The sequence below is a fragment of the Danio rerio genome, chromosome 4 (assembly GCF_049306965.1).
Source record: "Danio rerio strain Tuebingen ecotype United States chromosome 4, GRCz12tu, whole genome shotgun sequence".
NCBI lineage: Eukaryota > Metazoa > Chordata > Actinopteri > Cypriniformes > Danionidae > Danio > Danio rerio.
This window is the reverse complement of record NC_133179.1, coordinates 63,133,638-63,155,528: the sequence shown is the minus strand read 5'-3', so window position 1 is coordinate 63,155,528 and position 21,891 is coordinate 63,133,638. Positions and strand designations below refer to the sequence as shown.

The 21,891-nt window shown below is 38.8% G+C and overlaps 3 protein-coding genes across 5 annotated transcripts in view; 1 reads left to right on the top strand and 2 right to left on the bottom strand.

The window, feature by feature from the left end:
• LOC137489764 (uncharacterized) overlaps positions 1–21,891 on the bottom strand; it is a 173,995-nt gene that overhangs the window by 53,312 nt on the left and 98,792 nt on the right. The window lies entirely within an intron of this gene.
• On the bottom strand, positions 75–8,470 carry LOC137491046 (uncharacterized). Its single transcript, XM_068220112.1, has 3 exons — positions 8,431–8,470; positions 7,257–7,406; positions 75–1,139 (listed from the first exon to the last, which is right to left on the bottom strand). Exons 2-3 carry the CDS (start codon positions 7,339–7,341, stop codon positions 349–351), a joined length of 876 nt encoding a protein of 291 aa, XP_068076213.1. The 5' UTR covers positions 7,342–7,406; positions 8,431–8,470; the 3' UTR covers positions 75–348.
• On the top strand, positions 12,832–21,855 carry LOC137491026 (uncharacterized). 2 transcript variants are annotated; one of them, XM_073948396.1, is made up of 3 exons: positions 12,832–14,259; positions 14,917–15,066; positions 19,080–21,855. In XM_073948396.1, exons 1-3 carry the CDS (start codon positions 14,145–14,147, stop codon positions 20,714–20,716), a joined length of 1,902 nt encoding a protein of 633 aa, XP_073804497.1. In that variant the 5' UTR covers positions 12,832–14,144; the 3' UTR covers positions 20,717–21,855. The 2 variants fall into 2 exon arrangements, with proteins under 2 accessions (XP_073804497.1, XP_068076170.1); XM_068220069.2 differs by having other exon boundaries at positions 14,209–14,530.

The following is a 21,891-nucleotide window of genomic DNA, read 5'->3' as shown; positions in this document are numbered from 1 at the left end:
TTTTGTTCCTTTGTTTATTGGTCTTAAAGATAAGCCTGCTGTGAAAAAATAGTTTCTCTGAGATTATGTGTTATGTAATCTTGTTAAAATTTATTTCTTAAAATAAAAGTATAGAAAAAAAGTATCGTTCGAAACCGGTATCGAATTCAGGGTATCGGTATCGAACACTTTAGAACAATACACAGCCCTAGTCAAGTGATGTGATTTTGCAGGTCAGAGTTCACCAAGCTTGAACTTTGCAACGCAGTGAACTGCGAAACTTGATGCACAAACTTGGTTTCCGGTCTGACGCATTCACGTGCGTATGAATGGAAGTCTATGGGGAGAAAAGTCCAGTGTGACCGCAACTTAAGTGCAAGTGAATAGTTTCTCTCCAGTGTGGCTCACCATGTGTAAATTAAAGGACGATGATCGGCTGAAACTCTTCCCACACTGAGGGCATGTGAATGGTTTCTCTCCAGTGTGGATACTCATGTGTCTATTAAAGTTTGATGATTGGCTGAAACTCTTCCCACAGTGAGTGCATGTGAATGGTTTCTCTCCAGTGTGGATCTTCATGTGTTGATTAAAATTTGATGATTGGCTGAAACTCTTCCCACACTGAGGGCATGTGAATGGTTTCTCTCCAGTGTGGATCCTCATGTGTTTATTAAAGTTTGATGATTGGCTGAAACTCTTCCCACAGTGAGTGCATGTGAATGGTTTCTCTCCAGTGTGGATCCTCATGTGTTTATTAAAGTTTGATGATTGGCTGAAACTCTTCCCACAGTAAGTGCATGTGAATGGTTTCTCTCCAGTGTGGATCCTCATGTGATGATTAAAGTGTGCTAATTGGCTGAAACTATTCCCACACTGAGTGCAAGTAAATGGTTTCTCTCCAGTGTGGATACTTATGTGTTGATTAAGGTGTGATGAGCAGCTGAAACTCTTCCCACACTGAGTGCATGTGAATGGTTTCTCTCCAGTGTGGATCCTCATGTGAATCTTAAGAATGTATTTTCTTCCAAAACTCTTTCCACACTGAGTGCAGGTGAAACAATTATTGTCTCTCCTTTTAAAATCAGTCTGTAAATGAGTTTTTTCCTCAATTTTGACATGATGTTCCTCCTCTTTACTCCTCTCCTTCTCTTCAATTAGGTCTGAAATAAAAAATAAAAAAACATTAGTTTTCATTAAGTCTTAAAAACTCTCATCAAAAGCTGAAAAGTGAAAAGACACTGGAAACGTTCAAGGTGACAGAAGTTACCCTTCGTTCCCCAAGGAGGGGAACGGAAGTGCTATAAGTGGATTTGATCTTGGGAAAATCCTCGAAATGGGAGGATTCGGTTCAGAAGCCACTTTTCTGAAAGTGTATTGAACGGGCCAATGAAAGCAATGAATTGGCAGCGTAAGCTTGCGCAGGTGTGCTTCATTGCCAATTATCCCAGCATATAAGCACACCTGGAGCGAGCAAACGCCGACCTTTTAAGCTGAAGAGACTTTCTAACAGCTAAGGGACAGTCATTATGGCGACGGAGTATAGCACTTCCGTTCCCCTCCTCGGGGAACGAAGTTTTACTTCTGTAACCTCGAATGTTCCCCTGCGGTTGGGGAACTTCAGTGCTATACAGTGGATTTGATCTTTGGGAAAATCCACGTATGGGAGAACTATGAAAAACGCCATAATGACTGCACCTTACCAACGCCCCCGATGAGGGGATAGTCAAGCAAGCGTGACGCACCCACATCATGGGAGGCGCGGTCTTCCAACGTGTCCCTGGCCCTAATTTATCTCCCTTCAACAGAAGTTTTACGGATTTAGATATATTTTTTGGGAAGTCGTGTGCGTCTAGATGATTCTAGGAAAATACGACAGTACGTTGGGAAGCGTGCAATCCCGACAGGGAGGATGCTGCGGAGGCCATCCACTACCCAAGGGGGGAGATAAAATGGCAGAATTACATATGGACTAGCCCTAAGAAGGGGGAGTGTGCATAGACAAAGAGGTTAGCGGAGAGGGAAGACACGGGTCCACCCAGAGGGGGGACTTAACCGTGGCGGAATAAGCATAGTCACCTTGTGGGGATCACGCATAGCAGACACCTATACCCAAGATGCGGGCTGACCAGCGGGCAGACCGACAACTTAGTGGGCCAGCAAGTGACTCCTCTGCTGAGTCAGTGCTGGGGTCCACGGAGGAATCTGCAGGGCTCACCTGACGGGGAACTTTACTGACAGATAAAAGGGCACACGTATCTACGTGTTAGGGACAATGGCGCAGCAAGCGTGTTTCAACACCCTACTGAGTTGTTTCCTCAATCACCAAAGGGTTGCCTAATACCCTTGAGGAAACCGGCTCCACTCGCAGATTGTAAAACCTTGCAAATGTGTTGGGTGTCGCCCAGCCCGCAGCTCTACAAATGTCTGTTAGAGAGGCGCCACGTGCACAAGCCCAAGAGGATGCAACGCGCCGAGTGGAGTGTGCACGCACTCCCGGGGGACACGGCTCACCTCTGCTCGAATAAGCGAGTGAAATGGCATCCAAAATCCAGTGGGATAATCTTTGTTTCGATACGGCACTTCCCTGCTGCCGACCGCCATAACAGACAAAGAGCTGCTCAGATGATCTAAAGTGCTGAGTACGGTCCACATAAATGTGCAGCGCGTAAACTGGACACAGTAAGGAAAGGGCTGGGTCTGCCTCCTCCGGGGCAGCGCTTGCAGGTTCACTACCTGATCTCTAAAGGGGGTGGTAGGAACCTTGGGCACATAACCCGGGCGGGGTCTCAGGATAACGTGAGAGTAATCCGGCCCGAATTCCAGGCACGAGTCACTGACCGAAAATGCCTCCAGGTCCTCGACCCTCTTGATGGAGGCCAACGCGACCAGCAGAGCTGTCTTCAGTGACAGAAATCTTAGAGATATTGAATCGAGTGGCTCAAAGGGATCTGCGTGTAAACTTGTGAGAACGAGGGCGAGATCCCAAGAGGGCATGAGAGGGGGCGGGATGGATTAATTCGCCTAGCACCTCTGAGGAACCGGATGATGAGGTTGTGCTTTCCCACGGTGCCGCCAGCTACCGTGTTATGATAAGCGGAGATGGCTGCCACGTAAACCTTGAGAGTGGAGGGCGACAGCCTGCTGTCCAGCTTCTCTTGGAGAAAAGAGAGCACAACACTGATCTGGCAATTTCTGAGGTTTTCTCTGCGAGAGACACACCATGTAGTGAATAGACTTCGATTCAGGGCGTAGGGGCACCTCGTGGAGGGGGCACTAGCCTGAGTGATGGTATTAACCACGGCACTCGGTAGGTTACCCAAGTCTTCCTCACGTCTAGGGACTACACGTGGAGGTTCCAAAGATCGGGGCGAGGGTGCCAGATGGTGCCCTGTCGGCTAACGGCTGCCTGCTTTCGAGGTGTACGGCGCGCCCAGGGGCGGGGCAGCACTCGTTGGCGGGCGCCCTCGGCGAGGAACAGCGGAGGTGGATGGCTCGGCGGGCGGAGCGGGCTTACGACCGCGCCGACAGATGACATTACCCATCGCATCCGACTGCTCTTTCACTGCCTTGAATTCCTGGGTGAATTCACCGACGGTGTCGCCGAACAGGCCAGCCTGGGATATGGGCGAGTCAAGAAAGCGAACTTTGTCAACATTGCGCATATCGGCCAGGTCTAGCCAGAGGTGGCGTTCCTGAACCACAAGTGTAAACATCGTCCATCCCCAGTGCACACGCGGCGGACTTAGTAGTCCGAAGAGCATAGTCGGTTGTGGTGCGCAGCTCATGTAGTAAGCCTGGGTTAGACCCGCCCTCGTGCAGCTCGGCCAGCGCCTGCGCTTGGTAGCGCTGGTAGGTGGCCATCGCGTGCAAGGCGGAAGCAGCCTGGCCCGCAGCCTTATAAGCTCTGGCTCCGAGGGAGGCAGACAACCTACAGGCTTTGGACAGGAGACGGGGCGGACCCCGCCACGTAGGGGCGCCACGCGGTCAAAGATTGACCGTGATAGCGCGTTCCACTGACGGGATCAACTCATACCCCCTGGCAGCTCCGCCGTCAAGGGCGGTGAGGGCGGAGGGACACGCAGCATGGGCTGAGAAAGTTGCCCTCCAAGACTGCGTGAGCCTACTGTGCACTTCCGGGAAGAAGGGGACCAGAGGCTTCGAAGGCTTCGCCTTCTGGTCCTCCACGTAGCACCCATCTAGTCGGTCCGGCCGTGGAGATGGGGGATGAACCAGCTCCAACCCCACGGCCGAAGCAGCCCGGGAAAGCACGGCTAACATGTCCGCTTCAGGATCCATTTTGACGGCGCTCACCTGCCTGGAGGCGATCTTAGCTGTGCAACGGTCATGGCATAGCAGTGACGACATGAACTGCCACCACATTAACATGCTGGACCCCCAAACATGTAATGCAGTGATCGTGTCCATCATCCGGAGCCAGGAAACCCCGGCAACCAGAAACGTCGGAGCGCCATCCTGAAAAGGACGTGCTGCATGACTGTGTTGCTCTTTTAGGAAAGTTTGCAACAATACGCACCGCTCTGGAGGACCGGACCCAGCTCGACCGTCTGCCGCCGCGAAAACCCACTCTGGACCGGGAGACACTCGTTCGCTCTGAAGTCGCTGAACCAGCAAGAGGAACCCTCATCGACTCGATCAGAAAGTCTCTGAAGCGAAAAGGATAGCGTTTGCTCGCTCCAGGTGTGCTTATATCCTGGGATAATTGGCAATGAAGCACACCTGCGCAAGCTTACGCTGCCAATTCATTGCTTTCATTGGCCCGTTCAATACTCTTTCAGACAAGCGGCTTTTGAACCGAATCCTCCCATACGTGGATTTTCCCAAGATCAAATCCACTTATAGCACTGAAGTTCCCCAACCGAAGGGGAACATTGGCTACACACACTGTAATTTTGATGCATATTAATGTAAAATAAATCAAATATTTTGTTCGGTCTATTAACGTGTACACATTTAAGCATATTCAATTTCTTTATTTATCTAGTGCTTTTATAAGTTAAACTGTGTCAAAGCCGCTTAACATAGAAGTTTTAGTAATTTGAAACTGTCTGTCCAGTTTTTACATAATTGATTATAAAAGTCATTTTGGTCACATTGATAAGACACAGATTTGAAAGCTGTAAATGCCCTGTTTTTTACTTGTATATATTCATAATTACAACAAAATGTTTTTTCTAAAATTTGTAATGTTGACAAGAAAACTTATTCATTCTGTGCTTGACTGGTAAACGCATCAGAAAAAAAAAAAAGTTCGGGGGTAACAGCTAAACAAACTGCTGAATATTTGCCTCGCAGACATGAGACATACCTGTACAGCATCTACATAAAGGCTGGAATGTGCACCTTTCCCCCCTTGTGTGCTGTTGGGTTCATCTATTCTGTGGTGATTGGGGACATCTTATTTTGGACATATATTGGGAAAATGCTTTGAAAAAAAAAACTCAGTACACTCTGTATATTGCAAAGCCATGACCGCAAATAATCATGCATTTATGATTGTTGGTGTTTTCTGTGATGTCAGTCAACATTGTTTAATTGGTCTCCACCCATGGAACTTCAGAAAGGAAATGGGTGAGAGTATAAAGGAAGAAGAGAGTTGAAGAGGGCAGCATTATGTGGTGTGTGGAAGAAAGTGTGCTGTCCTGAAATCATTAGCATTTTTTTTTTCATTTGAATTATAAGTGCTGAAAGTTTTGTATGGAAGTTTTTTCCTAACAAAATTAAAATGAAAATTCAAATGCTTAAAAGATCAAATGATAAATCAAATACTTAAACTATAAATCAAATCCTCAAACTGACATCGCAAATGATAAATCAAATCCTCAAAATGACATCGCAATTGATAAATCAAATCCTCAAACTGACATCGTAAATGGTGAATCAAAATGCTCAAACTATAAATCAAATCCTTAAACCGACATCGCAAATGGTGAATCAAATGCTCAAACAACTCCGCAAATGGTGAATCAAATCCTTAAACGACTCCGCAAATGGTGAATCAAATCCTCAAACAGACATCGCAAATGATAAATCAAATGCAATTGAGGTGTCAATCAACCAGCATAGGCGGAGCTTTAAGGCGGAAGAGTTTGTTGTTGACAACTACCGGTAGCTCTATGACTTTTTCAAGGAGTTCAGATTTGGGTGCTGTTTTTGCTCCTAGCTTGAAGTAATTAATTACAGAACATTACTTTGATAATTTTATTATAGCATATTATAAATGAAATCCAAACATTGTAGTATAATATTAAGTAGGAGTCTGAAGAGATGCCAACTCCACGATACAAGATGAGACGCACGATTGGGTTCAGGGGAACGAGACAAGTCGATATTTTTACACTACTTTAAAGAAATTCTTAATGATGAGACATATTCATGGAATAGTCTTCAAATATATGAATGGAAAATAGATTTTTATAAAAATTTTAAAAAATGTAATCACAAAATGCAGAACAATTAAGGTGTTGTTTTTTATTTGTAATGAAGTCCTACACGATGGTAATAGATTAATTACGGCATTTAAAAATCTGTTCTGCACTTTACTAAAGCAGCTTTCAGCACATCTCGCTCCGGTGAGAAAATAAAGCGGTGACTTTACACCCACACGGCCAACCGAGTGACATGCATCACAGAGGCCATGAGAGGGGTCTGGCTGCAGACCTGGTGCAGTGCAATCTGGGCTACATCCAATGCTTTTTAATGGGCTCACCTAACCCCACCCCTAACCGTCACAGTCACTAGCTCCATTTAAGTGCATTGTGTCTGACATTGCATCGCTGAGTGATGCAATCTCAGCTTGCATCATAAAGGCTGCATCCAGATACTACTGGAGGCCAGCCTTGCAGGTGTATGCAAAGCACTTGATTTGCGGTTCAAATTCAATCCTGCTTCCAATCTTCAATGCTAAATTCACCCTCACGGTCAAGACAACTTTTTATCTTAATTTTACCGATTTAATCTCACGAGAACTCGTGACACCCTTAATATTAAGAGTTAATTTTAAGCTTGCTCGCGGCCCACCTGCAGGATTGCTGAGGCCCACTTGTAATAAGAGACTAATTATACATAAAAGAATGACAAATGACACAAGAACAAGAAAGAAACTGATTCCTGTCTTTCAATGAGTGCTTATGTGCGTTTAGGAGAACTAGGCAGCACACTCAGGGCTGCAAGATGGATTTAATTTAGTATTCTTATTATTAAAATATAACTGAATGAGGATCAAATGACTGAGTTGGTCATTGAGAATAAAAATCAACCTGTTTGTTCCTGCAGATCTTCCTGTTTGACTGTGAATGTTTCTTCAATCTTCACATCTTCACTCTCCTCTTTAATAAACGCCATCTTTATAACAGTGTGGAGATCAGTCGCTCAAGCAGGAGTTTTTTTCTGTCTTTGGACACTTTATCCTGTTTAATATGAACAAAACAATAAAAATGTCCTGATTAAAATTAATAAAACAATGAACAGAAACAAAATAACTTCTCTTCATCACTTGCTTCAACAGTTTCTTTATATGAGAGTAATTAACAAAAAGAAATCAGGTACGTCCATGCATAGAGGTAAAGTTGGTTTTATATTCGCACATTCAGACTTTCTCCTTAATAATATAATTTCATAAAAGTATTATTTGCAACCTCTAAATAGTGAAATCATATTAGCACTCAATGACTATCAAAGTACAACAATGTTCACAGTCAAATAAACAATGTTGTTTAGAAGTCATACTTGCATGCTAATTCAAATCGAATATTCAAAGTAACATGGTAAACAATTTAGAGACTTATAAATGAACGAATGTGTAAATATAAAACCAACTTTACCTCTATTGTCAGCTAGAAAGAATGAGCTGATTAAAACTCCGTTTCTCATACATAGTGATGTATATTTAGAATGGAATGACATTATGCTATTTAATCAATTAAACCTTCATTAAAACACCTACACGTTTATGTTTCTTTTGTTTATTCAAGAATAGAAGTAAAGTTGGTTTTATATTCGCACATTCAGACTTTCTCCTTAATAATATAATTTCATAATAGTATTATTTGCTAACTCTAAATAGCGAAATCATATTAGCACTCAATGATTATAATGACAAAAGTACAACATTGGTCACAGTCAAATAAACAGTATTAATGTTGTTTTCAAGCCACACTTTTATGCTAATTCCGATCGAATATTCAAAGTAACAGTAAACAATATAGAGACTTCTAAATGAACGAATGTGCGAATATAAAACCACCTTTACCTCTATTATTCAAACAATAACCCTCATTACTGTAAGTAAAATAATACTACACAGTATAAAGTGTTAAAATAATGTTGTCAACAGCAGCATTACGCATTAACAGCATAATTTAGCATCGGATGAAAAAAAGCCTGAAACTTTAATCAATCGCTTTATATAAGTGTAAACGCTTTAAAACAAACCTTTCTCCATCTGAATCCAGCGCAAGAGCGGCGCCGACTTATGACGTCACACCACGCCAAAATAAAAGTCTTTTATTTTGTTTTGCTTTTCTTGCCACTTGCTGTTGCAGTCATGACTTATTGATACATTTCTCCCTCGTTTTCCATTTTCTCTCCCCCTCTCTCTCTCACTCACATACACACACACACACACACACACACACACACATATATATATATATATATATATATATATATATATATATATATATATATATATATATATATATATATACATACAGTGTTGTGCAAGTTACTTCCAAACTGTAATACATTACAGATTACTGTTATTTAAATGTAATCCCTTACCTTACAATATTACTGTCTCAGAATTGTAATATGTTAAATTACTCTTATATTACTTCTTAGTTACTTTTACCAAAATAACTACAGAATTAGAACTTAACATTATAAAATTATAATGTTCTATAATGAGCATTTTACATCCAGTAGAAAGTGATTTGATGTAGCAGAATGACTGACCTCTCCAGGCTACTAACAATATAGTATATAATTGGCAATATAGTATATAATATGTAATGTGATGGCTCAAGACAATGCAAGAAAGGATGACAGCCAGAATAACAAATGATCTGTTAAAAGTATGGTAGAGGTAAAGTGATTATCTGGCAATATCTGTGAATGGCTTGGCTATATTCATATTAGACACAACAGGCCGATATGTAAACTCCAATACCATGACAAAATGCAGATTTTGTTTCTTTTCTTATTGTTGCCATTATTGTATTTACTTTACATTCAAGTGGTTTACAACACAAAACCGTCCTGCACAAAGTGAGCATGATGAACAGCTTTCTCAGCTGTTTCTCATTCTTTCTAATGTTTGTGCAACGATTTCCTGTTTGTGGACAAAACTGCTTGCGAGCTCTCACATACGCTGCTCGCGCACAAATTCTCACGATCTCTCAAATTTGCACTGCTCACGCACAAGTTTTCTTGCGTGCTATCAGTACACTGCTCTCTCAGTGAGATTATATGCAAACTCACAATTTGTGTCTTGTGTTCCCTTTTCCTTTCAAGCTTTTTAATATGAATTATATTAGTACACTATTTATTAACAATAACCAAAATACTAAAATAGACTTATAATTTTTAATCTAATAAACCATAACATTGTTGGCTGTATGTTATATGATGAGATATTTCAAATAAAAAGCATTAGACAAAAATAAAAACTAACGCAAGCAGAAATTTAACTAATAGAAACACTTGATAAGGTATTATAGCCTACTGTACTATTCACTCTTCAAATAAATCTCATTATTAATCACATTTTTTATGGCAACTGAAAAAAGTGAACTAGTGTCTGTTGTCTTCCACATTGTTGATCAGATTGTGGAGGACATTTTCCCTGCCATCATCTTCATTTTGAGAAGAAGCTGTTCCACAGGGCCCCTGAACACACATATTGTCATTAAGTGCTTTAATTACCCTGTTGTGGTAATACTATAGTTGCTATGGTAAAACAACAAGTGTAATATAAACAAAAGATCCAGTGCTGTAGTTTTTTTTTTTACAATATGGGGTAGATTGTACTACAATTCACCACACTTTGCTGTAGTAAAACTACACTTTATATTTAATTTTATGAGTTCACTATTCTTAATACGACAGTATGGTTAAGCATTCATTGTAAATACTAGCCTAAAACATAGGCAGTATACATACTCTCAAAAACACTAGTATTTATTATAGAATTTATCTTAACCTGTAAGTAAATAGTGTAGCAATATATAAACCATATAAACATTCTTGGGATAACAATTAAATAGGAGGATCTCTGGAGAGCAACAGAACGAAAAGAAGAGGAAACACACGGCATAGATTGTAAGTCTGCATCATCTGACGGTTGTTAGCACGTGAGCAGCCCAGCCAGTGTTGAGTGAACGCGAGGAGTTTTGTCCACAGAGGAAACCGGCACGTTCACTCGCTCGTATTACATGAATGAGCTTACGACATTTGTCAGTGAAATAACGCCATGTGCACTTACGTCCGTCTCGCGAATGCACTGTCTTATGCCATTTTCATCTATTTGCTGCTTTTCCGCTGTAGGTACAGCGAACCAGGCTGAGCCAATAGCCCCGGACCTTGAGCTCAGGAGCTGAAATCATTTAGCGTTCAAAGTAAAAAGGTCCCATAGCCAGAGGGAGATTAATGACAGCACACGCATATATTCTCTAGCCACGAACAGGAAATAGAACTGCGGTATTTTTTATTTGTTAATGTCTTGCGGGCAAAAAGTGTGTTGTAACGCACGTGTTACCGAACATGTACCGAGTAAAATATTACTGAAAATGTATTAGTAATGCCTTACACTACTGCGTTACAGGAAAATGTAATACATTACTGTAATACATACGTATGTAACGCATTACTCACAACACAGTAGGTCATGGAGATCTCTCTCTCCTCATCTGTTCCTATGACTGAAGGTCCAATACAGAGGAGAAGAAGACACCTGTTCTAGTTGTCCTGATATTGCCTATAATAATATAGCTGTTTAATTGATCTGTTTTTGAGTATAATTAATTTTAATGTAATTCCTTTTTGTGTGGAGATATACTGTGTGGAGTAAAGATATTGCAGCAGACTGTTGATGGAAACAGTCTTGAACCAGCCTGATAACACAGCTGAACGTACAAGAAACATCCTTGAGTCTTTTAACACAGATGGTCGTTTGTGTCTATTGTTTTCCTGGTTTAGCTTTTTACAGGTCGGAGATCAGCTCCTAATAACTTAAGGCGACCTCACCTCTAGGCATCAGGTCGCCATCCATATCTGGAGACAGATACAATGCTTTCTTTGACGCACACATTAAGGCCATCCATATCTGGAAGTAGATACTATGTTTCTTTGACGCATGTATTTAGAATTGTCTATTTCTGTTGTAACCAATGAGAACTGTTTACCTGGATCCCACCCTTTCTGGACTTGTGTAAAGAGTATAATTGTTTGATTGTTGAAACTGTAAGCAGAGCGGCCTAGGAACTCATTGCGAGTGTTGAAGCTGGCTTCTCCGAATGAAACTGCAAACTATCTTCAGTAAACTTGATTTATTTTTTTAATTCCGGCTCCGGCTCTTCTTCATCTACCAGACTGGTCATTCTTTGGGTTAAACTGTAAACTATCCCTACAAAGGTTCTCTTTGTAATGTTATTATGTAACCATAGAATGGCCAAAACAGAACGTCCTCCTTAAGTCATACTGGTAACGTTATTTTATGACTAAAAGAGAACGTTTTAAGAACATCCCTAATGTTCTGTAAAGGTTCTGGATTTTTATTACCTTTAGGGAACTTTCAAAGAACGTTGTGCAAGGTTGCGCGAACGTCGCCTCCTACCTGGGAATATCATCACGAGTATCAGTGCTATCAGTTTTTGTATTTCTATTTGTTGTGATGGCCTGTTGTTATTGCAATAAAAATAAGTAAATAAAAAAAGCAGTGCAATGTGGCTGTATATCAGCAGTGGTGGAATGCGTGTGTTATAGTGTACACTAGGCACTCGAGAACGATTGTCCCTCTACCTGTTGTTTTAATCCCCTGAGAACTTGGTCATCTTCAGAACGCAAATGAAGACACTTTAGATGAAATCAGAGAGCTCCCTCATCTGTCATACACAGCAAGAGTCCCGAGATGCTCAAAGTCCAGAAAAGGAACCAAAAACATTGACTTTGACAGTGACTTTAATGGTTCAATTGTAATCGAGTTCCAAGAACATTTTGAGTGCCAGAAAATGTTGAAAAAAGCAACCATGTCCAAAGTAGGCGCTGTTGAACCATATAGTGGCTGCTTTTTGACCTTGTAGCCTATTCTCTTCATTTCCATTCAGCAGAAGAAACTCACACAGGTTTGGAACAAGTAGAAAATTAGTAAATGTCAGAATTGTAATTTTTATGTGAACTACCCCTTTAATACTTCTGTAAATTAAATATTTTACTGAAGAAACTGCTAAAGAATGGCAGGAAATGTGGAACAGATTAGAAGAAACGACAATTCATATGAAACAATAAGAAACCCTATATAGGCCTATGAAGTTGTAAAAATAGAAAAGAAAATAAGGGGTCATAATTATGAGAATGAGATTTGGACTCGGATATTATTAGAAAGTAATGTGTTGTAGACATGCAAGTAATCATGAACTGGATTAAAAAAAAGTTTCTTAAAATGTTTAGATTAAAAATTTTTGATCAACTTTAAATACTGAAGTGTGTGTTTGTGTGTGTGAGAGAGAGAAATCTAATCTATTTTTAAATCTTTTTTATTAATCTTTTTATTTTTATTAATTTATTTTTAATTTCATTAATCTATTTTTATTTTATTTATTTCTGTGTTTTCTCTGTATTATATTTTATATCCATATTTTTTTGCAGTACTGCCCTTTTTTCACTGTCTTGTTTGTACACAGCGACGCTGCACTGCTTTGGCAATACAAATGCAGTTATTTGTCATGCCAAAAAAGCACCTAAAATGTGTAAAGTGTGTGTGAGAGAGAGAGAGAGAGAGAGAGAGAGAGAGACTCTCTGGGGACCCACATTTAAATTAAACTATGAATCTTGGGAAAAAACTCCAGTTGAAATCTTTCATCTGGAGTTTTGCAAAAACATCCTCGGAGTTCACAGAAGCACACCCAGCCTTGGTTGCAGAGCAGAACTAGGCAGGTTCCCTCTGCTCTCAGAAATCCAGAAGAGAGCAGGGAAGTTCTGGTTCCATCTGTCAGACTCCAGCCCAGAGAGCTACCATCAGCAAGCCCTCATATATAGAAATGCACATCCGGCCAGCGACCCCATGCACTATCTGGTGGAAAAACACCAACTAAATTCACAAACCCTGTCCCAACATATAAAGACTAAAGAAATAGAAAAGATTACCCAGGAGGAATATAAAGTCAATTGGCAAAATAAAATACAACAAATAAAAAAGTTAGCGTGCTTCAACCAGATTAAACCTAGTTATGAACTGGCCCCGTATCTGACCAACATTAAGAGCCCCAGTCAGAGAAAGCTGCTGAGCCGGTACCGTCTGAGTGGACACAGTCTGAGTGTGGAGACGGGCCGACACAAGCGCAGCTGGAGGAGCCCAGAGCTCAGACTGTCCACACTGCCCTGCTGAAGTTGTGGAGGATGAGCTGCATTTCCTCACTCACTGCAGCAAATATCAGAGCATCAGAGAAGCTTACTTCACACAAGTGTCTCTGATTCTACCACAATTCCAGCAAGCCACAAATACGGAGAAACTCCATTATATTTTGGGAGAAAATGAAAAGTGTCTCCACCTAGCAGCACAGTACGTGTCCTCATGCCACCATATGAGAGAAAAAGGCTGAACCCCCTCATCCCTTATTAAAGCTCTCTGTCCTTACCATTTATTATTATATGTTAATCTTTTTTTTTTATTAACTTGTTTATTGTGACAACATATATGTATAATATAACGATATGTATATGTGTTTGTTTATTATTACTTATATTTCTTTTATCTATATGAATGTTCTGTATTTTGTTATTGCTTTGGCAACATTGTGATTTGTTTTACAGTCATGCCAATAAAGCTCTTTGAATTTGAGATAGAGAGAGAGAGAGAAAGAGAGAGAGAGAGAGAGAGAGAGCAGAAATAGTATAAAGTAAAAAACATGGGAGAAATGTATCAATAAGTCATGACTGGAACAGTAATTGGCAAAAAAGTGAAACAAAATAAAGACTTTTATTTTGTCGTGACGTGTGACGTCATCAGGCGGCGCCGCTTTAGCGCTGTGATTCAACTGGAGAAAGGTTTGTGTTTTTAAATGTTTACGGATATAGCCTGTTATATATTTACGAGGCAAACACACAGAAATGCCATATACATAGCCCGATTTAATTAAAGTTCCAGATTTTTTTTTAATCCGATGCTAAGTTATGTACCTGCTTTTGACAATAATATTTAAACCCTTTATACAATGTAGTACTATTTTATTATCAGTAGCCGAGGGCTATTGTTTGAAACCGAAAAGAGTGTAATAGGTGTTTTAAAGCAGGGTTTCTCAAACTTTTCTGATAAGAGGTAAAGTTGGTTTTATATTCACACATTCGTTCATTTAGAAGTCTCTATATTGTTTACCATGTTACTTTGAATATTTGATCGGAATTAGCATGCAAGTGTGACTTGAAAACAACAATAGCACTGTTTATTTGACTGTGAACAATGTTGTACTTTGATAGTCATTTGCTGCTATTATCATTTCGCTATTTAGAGTTTGCAGATAATACTTTAATGAAATTATATCATTAAGGGGAAAGTCTAAATGTGCGAATATAAAACCAATTTTACCTCTATTTTAAAAGAAATGTTTTACCTGATTTGTTTTTGATAATTAAAAGAAACTGTTTAAGCAAGTGTTGAAGAGAAGTTATTTTGTTTCTGTTCATTGTTTTATTTATTTTAAACAGGACAAAGTGTCCAAACACAGAGAAAAGCTCCTGCTGAAGCGACTGATCTACACACTGTTATAAAGATGGTGTTTATTAAAGAGGAGAGTGAAGATGTGAAGATTGAAGAAACATTCACAGTCAAACATGAAGATCTACAGGAACAAACAGGTTGGTTTTCATTCTCAAAGACCAACTCAGTCATTTGATCCTCATTCAGATATATTTTAATAATAAGAATACTAAATTAAATCCATCTTGCAGCGCTGAGTGTGCTGCCTAGAGGTAAAGTTGGTTTTTTATTCGCACATTCGTTCATTTAGCTGTCTCTATATTGTTTACCATGTTACTTTGAATATTTGATCGGAACTAGCATGCAAGTGTGGCTTGAAAACAACATTAACACTGTTTATTTGACCGTGAGCAATGTTCTACTTTGATAGTCATTTGCTGCTAATATGATTTCGCTATTAAGAGTTTGCAAATAATACTTTTATGAAATTATATTATTAAGGGGGAAGTCTGAATCTGCTAATATAAAACCAATTTTACCTCTATGTGTGCTGCCTAGTTCTCCTAAATGCACATAAGCACTCATTAAAAGACAGAATGAGTTTCTTTCGTTACTTGTTCTCATGTCTTTTGTCATTATTTTATGTATTATTAGTCTCCCATTTTCTCTACCTTCTTAAGGTTATTGCTTTCTTGTTCTTTTGCTGTTTGTGAAGCATCCTTGGTGCTTTATAAAATAAATAAAAACAATAAATTAATAAAAGGTTTAACTAAGCTGATGATATTTGACCTACAGTATTCTCATAACAGACTTAACATTTTAGGCCTTAAAAAGTCTTAAATTTACTGAAATGTTGTGCTGTATTGTGTCTTTTTTTTCTTTATTTTCCTTTGTTCATGTTTTTCTACCCAATCTGGACAAAACCAATTCAATCACCAACAATTCAACTTAATAAAACTTTTAACTTTTTATTCAAAAAGGTCTTTTTAACTCTATTTATCATAATGGTTTAATTATTTTCCTCACAATAACATTTGTTTAAACGTGCTCCATGTATTTACTGCTGTGGATATCAACCTGGACAGATTGTTGTGCATAGATTTAGTTTGTTATAGTTTTTAAAACTTTAAAAACATTTGTTCATTTTTTTAGTTTTAAAAATAAATTTTATATTGATGGGGCAAATAAAAATCTTTTCCATCTGGGCCATTTGAAAAGTTCTTTAGCCTTTAGCCCTTTATGAGTCTAAAATTTCATTCAAAATGGTCTTAAAAATGTCATAAAGTCTTAAATTTAACTTTGTAAAACCTGCAGAAACTCTGGTTTAAAGTATGTCAAAAAATGTGGATGCCCCAATATTGAGCATCCTGAATGAAATGGACACTAAAATAATTAATTGTTATAAAATATTTTAGTCTCAGAATATAGACCATATTCTTCATGCACCAACAGGCGGCGCCATTGGAATCTTTTTGCTTGAGACTTTTTTAAAGAATAAATTTTTAGATCCTAAATATCAGTGTTATGCGGCTGAGGCATGGGGCAATAACTATATTCAAGGTTTACCGCAGTTTGGAAAAGTCAAAGTTTTAAAACCGCCAACATTACCTGCTGCACCGTTCCTACAGTATATGTTAGGTTTTTTTTTATGTTTTGTTTTTTAGGACAACAGTATCTCCTGCAGTAAAGACCAAAGAGGCTGTTTTAAATCGTAAAGAAATCTGTGATTCATTTCAATTATTTAGCCTGACATGTTTACTGCTCAAAAATATTTTAAAAGTGTCTCAGAAGAAAATATATTTTAGGATATCATACTGTCAGAATTAATACTTCTATTAATCAAATTCTTTCTTTTTCATCAGCTTTGAAATAACCAGATTCCTGATACATATGTTTGTGAATTTTATTTTGTAAGTTTCCTTGCGTGCTATACCAGCATGCAGAGAGTTTTGTGTGTGTGTGTGTGTGTGTGTTTAATTTAATCCAAGGATCAAGTTTATATGTCTGTGCATGTGTATGTGGGTGTATGCATGCAATAGGTTTATATATGTGCAAGTGTCATACTTGTTTTGAACATAGTATATGTTTATTTGCGAGAAATTTATAGGTGTATATTCATGTGTAGACATGCAAAACCCTACACTGCGCCTCATAGCCTTCTGTTGTTGGTGTCGGGAAGGTGGATGGTGAGGCGACAGGTTGACTTAAACTTTTATGAACCTATTTGATGTGTTTACGATGCTAGTCGGCATCGCTCTCTCGCACAGTTTGCAGAGCGCCGAAACAAAAAGTTTATCGGAACTTAAAAAGCCGAATGGTCCACATCAACTACTTTGTCTGCATTCTCACTTGTGGAAGCTTGTTCCTCTATATCTGTATTCAGGTCGCTCATTTTGTAGCTTTCTGTGACAGAGCAGCTTAACCAACTTCTGAGCGCTCTCATCACGCAAGTGACATCATGCTCATTCTGAGCACGGAAAGTCATTTAGTGACAAATGATACAAGGTAGAAAATATATAGATAGATAGATAGATAGATAGATATGATAAAACATATGTAAAACATATACACAAATGTATGGAAATATCGGAAATGGGTTTAAAAATCATATCACCGTTATTGAAAAAAAATCTATCGTGATATATTGATATTATATTATTGTCCAGCCCTATGTTAGATATAGAGAACAAGATGAATTAAATATCACTTTTAGAGATTAGATCCAGCGTAACTCGTAACATCAAAATGGAAAAACCATTGATAAATAAACCCACTTCTTATTTACTAGTCTGTTATGAGCCATATCATACCTCTTGAGCCTCCGATCTCCTCCTGATTTGCAGTTTCTGTTTGTTTTTTGAAAATGTAATTGTCTTCAAATCTGAAAATATATTTTATTTTATAGTGTGAGTTGTTATTCGATGTGATACGAAGCTGCAAGCATGTTCTTTTGGACAGAATTTTTAACTAAGGTGTAATGTTGTCCAGATACTGGAATTTCTGACTTCATTACTTTGCTATATATTGATGTTCAATAGGCTACTATTTTTGATATAGTAACAATTGTTTCAAAAATGGTACAAAAAATTATTTCTAAAGTAGAAAAATGATTTCTTAAGTTTTTTTTCCAGTTTTCCTCAAAATAGGTTGATGTGGGCATTGTAGCACTTTAAATGCATGTAATGCCTGTTTCATTTAAACTTGGACAGAAATTCCATATATGCCTCACAAAAGTAGCAGAACATTCCAGGAAATCCCTAATATGGATGAAGGCATCCAGCTATTGCTGTTGAATGAAAATAAGATCTGAATAAATATTAAAAGGCTTCAACTGATCATTTAAACGACTGGGCCCATAAATGGTTTATATGTGTACTTCCAGCCATCTTAGGTATATTTATAAGAAAGTCGATTTATAATTTATTGCTAACTGACGTAGCATGTTACAGTAGAATATAGCTATAAAATAATATGCTAGATGCATAGATGCTAGATTATGTCAAAATAAGATGTTTCCAAATATCAATCCGTTTTCTAAAACACCAAGTTTTGACCAAATTAATCCACAAAATCAACCCAGAATGGATGAAAATTACCCAACAGCACACAAGGGGAAAGGTGCATATTTCAGCCTTTATGCAGATGCTGTACAGGTATGTCTCATGTTTGTGAGACAAATGTTCAGCTGTTTGTTCAACTGTTACCTCAGAACTTTTTTTTTCCGATGCGTTTACCAGTCAGGCACAGAATGAACAAGTATTCCCTGTCTGCTTAACAATTTTAGAAAAACATTTTGTTGTAATTCTGAATATATACAAATAAAAATAGGCCACTTACAGCTTTCAAATCTGTGTCTTATCAATATGACCAAAATGACTTTTAAGAGAAACTCTGAAAACTGGACTGACACAGTTTCAATTTACTAGAACTACTAAGTTAAGTGGCTTAAGCACAATTTAAATTGTAAAAGCAATAGATGAAGATGAATTGAATCTGCTTAAATGTGCACACGTTAATGGACTGAACAAAATATGGTCTGATTTATTTTACATTTAATGTGCATCAAAATTACAGTGTGTGTAGCCAATATTTCCTGTGTCTTTTCACCGTTACGCTTTTGATGAGATTTTTAAGACTTAATGAAAACTGTTTTTTTTTTTTTTTTTTTTAGAGCTAATTGAAGAGAATGAGGGGAGTAAAGAAGAGGAACATGATGTCAAAATTGAGGAAAAAACTAATTTACAGACCAATGGTATTTTGAAAAAAAGAGACGAAAATCGTTTCACCTGCACTCAATGTGGAAGGAATTTTGGAAGAAAAGGCGATCTTACGATTCACATGAGGATCCACACTGGAGAGAAACTGGTCACATGCACTCAGTGTGGGAAGAGTTTCAGCAAATCATCATCCCTTAATCAACACATGAGGATCCACGCTGGAGAGAAACCATCCGCATGCTCCCAGTGTGGGAAGAGTTTCAGTTGCTCATCTCACCTTAATAAACACATGAGGAACCACACTGGAGAGAAACCATTCTCATGCACTCAGTGTGGGAAGAGTTTCAGCTACCCATCAGCCCTTAATAAACACATGAGGATCCACACTGGAGAGAAACCATTCTCATGCACTCAGTGTGGGAAGAGTTTCAGCTACTCATCATCCCTTAATTACCACATGATGATCCACGCTGGAGAGAAACCATCCGCATGCTCCCAGTGTGGGAAGAGTTTCAGTTGCTCATCTCACCTTAATAAACACATGATGATCCACACTGGAAAGAAACCATTCACATGCACTCAGTGTGGGAAGAGTTTCAGAAACTCATTATTTCTTAAACAACACATGATGATCCACACTGGAGAGAAACCATTCACATGCACTCAGTGTGGGAAGAGTTTCAGCCGATCATCATCTCTTAATCACCACATCATGATCCACACTGGAGAGAAACCATTCACATGCACTCAGTGTGGGAAGAGTTTCATACAATCATCACAACTTAATCTACACATGAGGATCCACACTGGAGAGAAACCATTCTCATGCACTCAGTGTGGGAAGAGTTTCAGACGCTCATCATCTCTTAAACAACATATGAGGACCCACACTGGAGAGAAACCATTCACATGCACTCAGTGTGGTAAGAGTTTCAGACGCTCATCTCACCTTAATCACCACATGAGGATCCACACTGGAGAAAAACCATTCACATGCACTCAGTGTGGTAAGAGTTTCAGACGCTCATCTCACCTTAATCACCACATGAGGATCCACACTGGAGAAAAACCATTCTCATGCACTCAGTGTGGGAAGAGTTTCAGCAAATCATCATCCCTTAATCACCACATGAGGACCCACACTGGAGAGAAACCATTCACATGCACTCAGTGTGGGAAGAGTTTCAGAAACTCATTATTTCTTAAACAACACATGATGATCCACACTGGAGAGAAACCATTCTCATGCACTCAGTGTGGGAAAAATTTCAGCAAATCATCATCCCTTAATCACCACATGAGGACCCACACTGGAGAAAAACCATTCTCATGCACTCAGTGTGGGAAAAATTTCAGCAAATCATCATCCCTTAATCACCACATGAGGACCCACACTGGAGAGAAACCATTCTCATGCACTCAGTGTGGGAAGAGTTTCATACAATCATCACAACTTAACCGACACATGAGGATCCACACTGGAGAGAAACCACTCACATGCACTCGGTGTGGAAAGAGTTTCAGCCGCTCATTAAACTTTAATCTACACATGAGGATCCACACTGAAGAGAAACCATTCACTTGCACCTAAGCCACGGTTACACTGGGCCTTTCTCCCTATAGACTTCCATTCATATGCACGCAAATGCGTCAGATTGTAAACGCAAGTTTGTGGGTCAAGTTTTGCAGTTCACTGCGTTGCAGAGTTCAAGCTTGGTAAACTCTGACCTGCGAAATCGCATTACTTGACTGTGCGAGACCAATCGAAGATCAAAACTTACCTCTCTGGACAATCGCTCACTTTTTTTAATGTCTAATCATCTTGTTTAATCCCGCCCCTTTTTGCAGCACCATACAACAAAATGTTGCATGCTCAAACTCTAGTGTAACCGCAGCTTTGGTGTGGGATGAGTTTCAGCAGCTCATCAGAAATGAACCTGTTAAGCTTTTGGGCTATTTTGGGTATTTCCGCCTGAATTTGGCCTTCCGATTTAAAAAGCTTTCCATAACCACATGCATAGGAATAAATACAAAACTTTGGTATCATTTTAAAAGAAATCCTTTGAAATTTCATATAATACTGTTTTATATAAACTGAAGTTAAAAAACGTGGAACTCAGGCCTTGTTTGCTTCATCAAAATTCCATTTTTTTTCCAGCAGGTGTCAGTAAACACAAGAAAAATACATTTCTCTCTATAATAATGCATTCAAGAGTTATTCTATTACAACTGGAAGAAGGTAACATGTAAAAAAAAAAGTATTTCCCCCTACCTAAATTTAAAGTCTCACCACACCCACATACAGTACAATAAATGCAATATCTTAATGTCATTTTAAAGAAAACCCTTTGAAATTACAAAAAACACTGCTGTTAAATGCTAACTATTAATATATATGTTTTCTGTCCTATGATGAACCACCTCAACACAAACAGCTTTGTTTTTTTTTTGTTTTGTTTTAAAGCCAGCCTTAGTGCATAACTCAGGCCCTGTGTGCTCTATAAAACTGAGGACAGTTTTTGTTTGTTACCAGCATATGTCAGGACGCACGAGAAAAAAGAATTTTGTCTTCATCATTTAGTATGCAAGAATCATTTTAGTTCAACCGAAGGGTGGGAAAAAACAACACAAGTTTCCTACCTGTCAAAAGTGAAAAACAAGATATTACAAGGGTTATTATCACAAAAATCATAATTTTACTTCTTCATAACCACATCAAAATCATAACAATATATCAAAAAAGCAAATAGCCCAGTAAGACTTTTT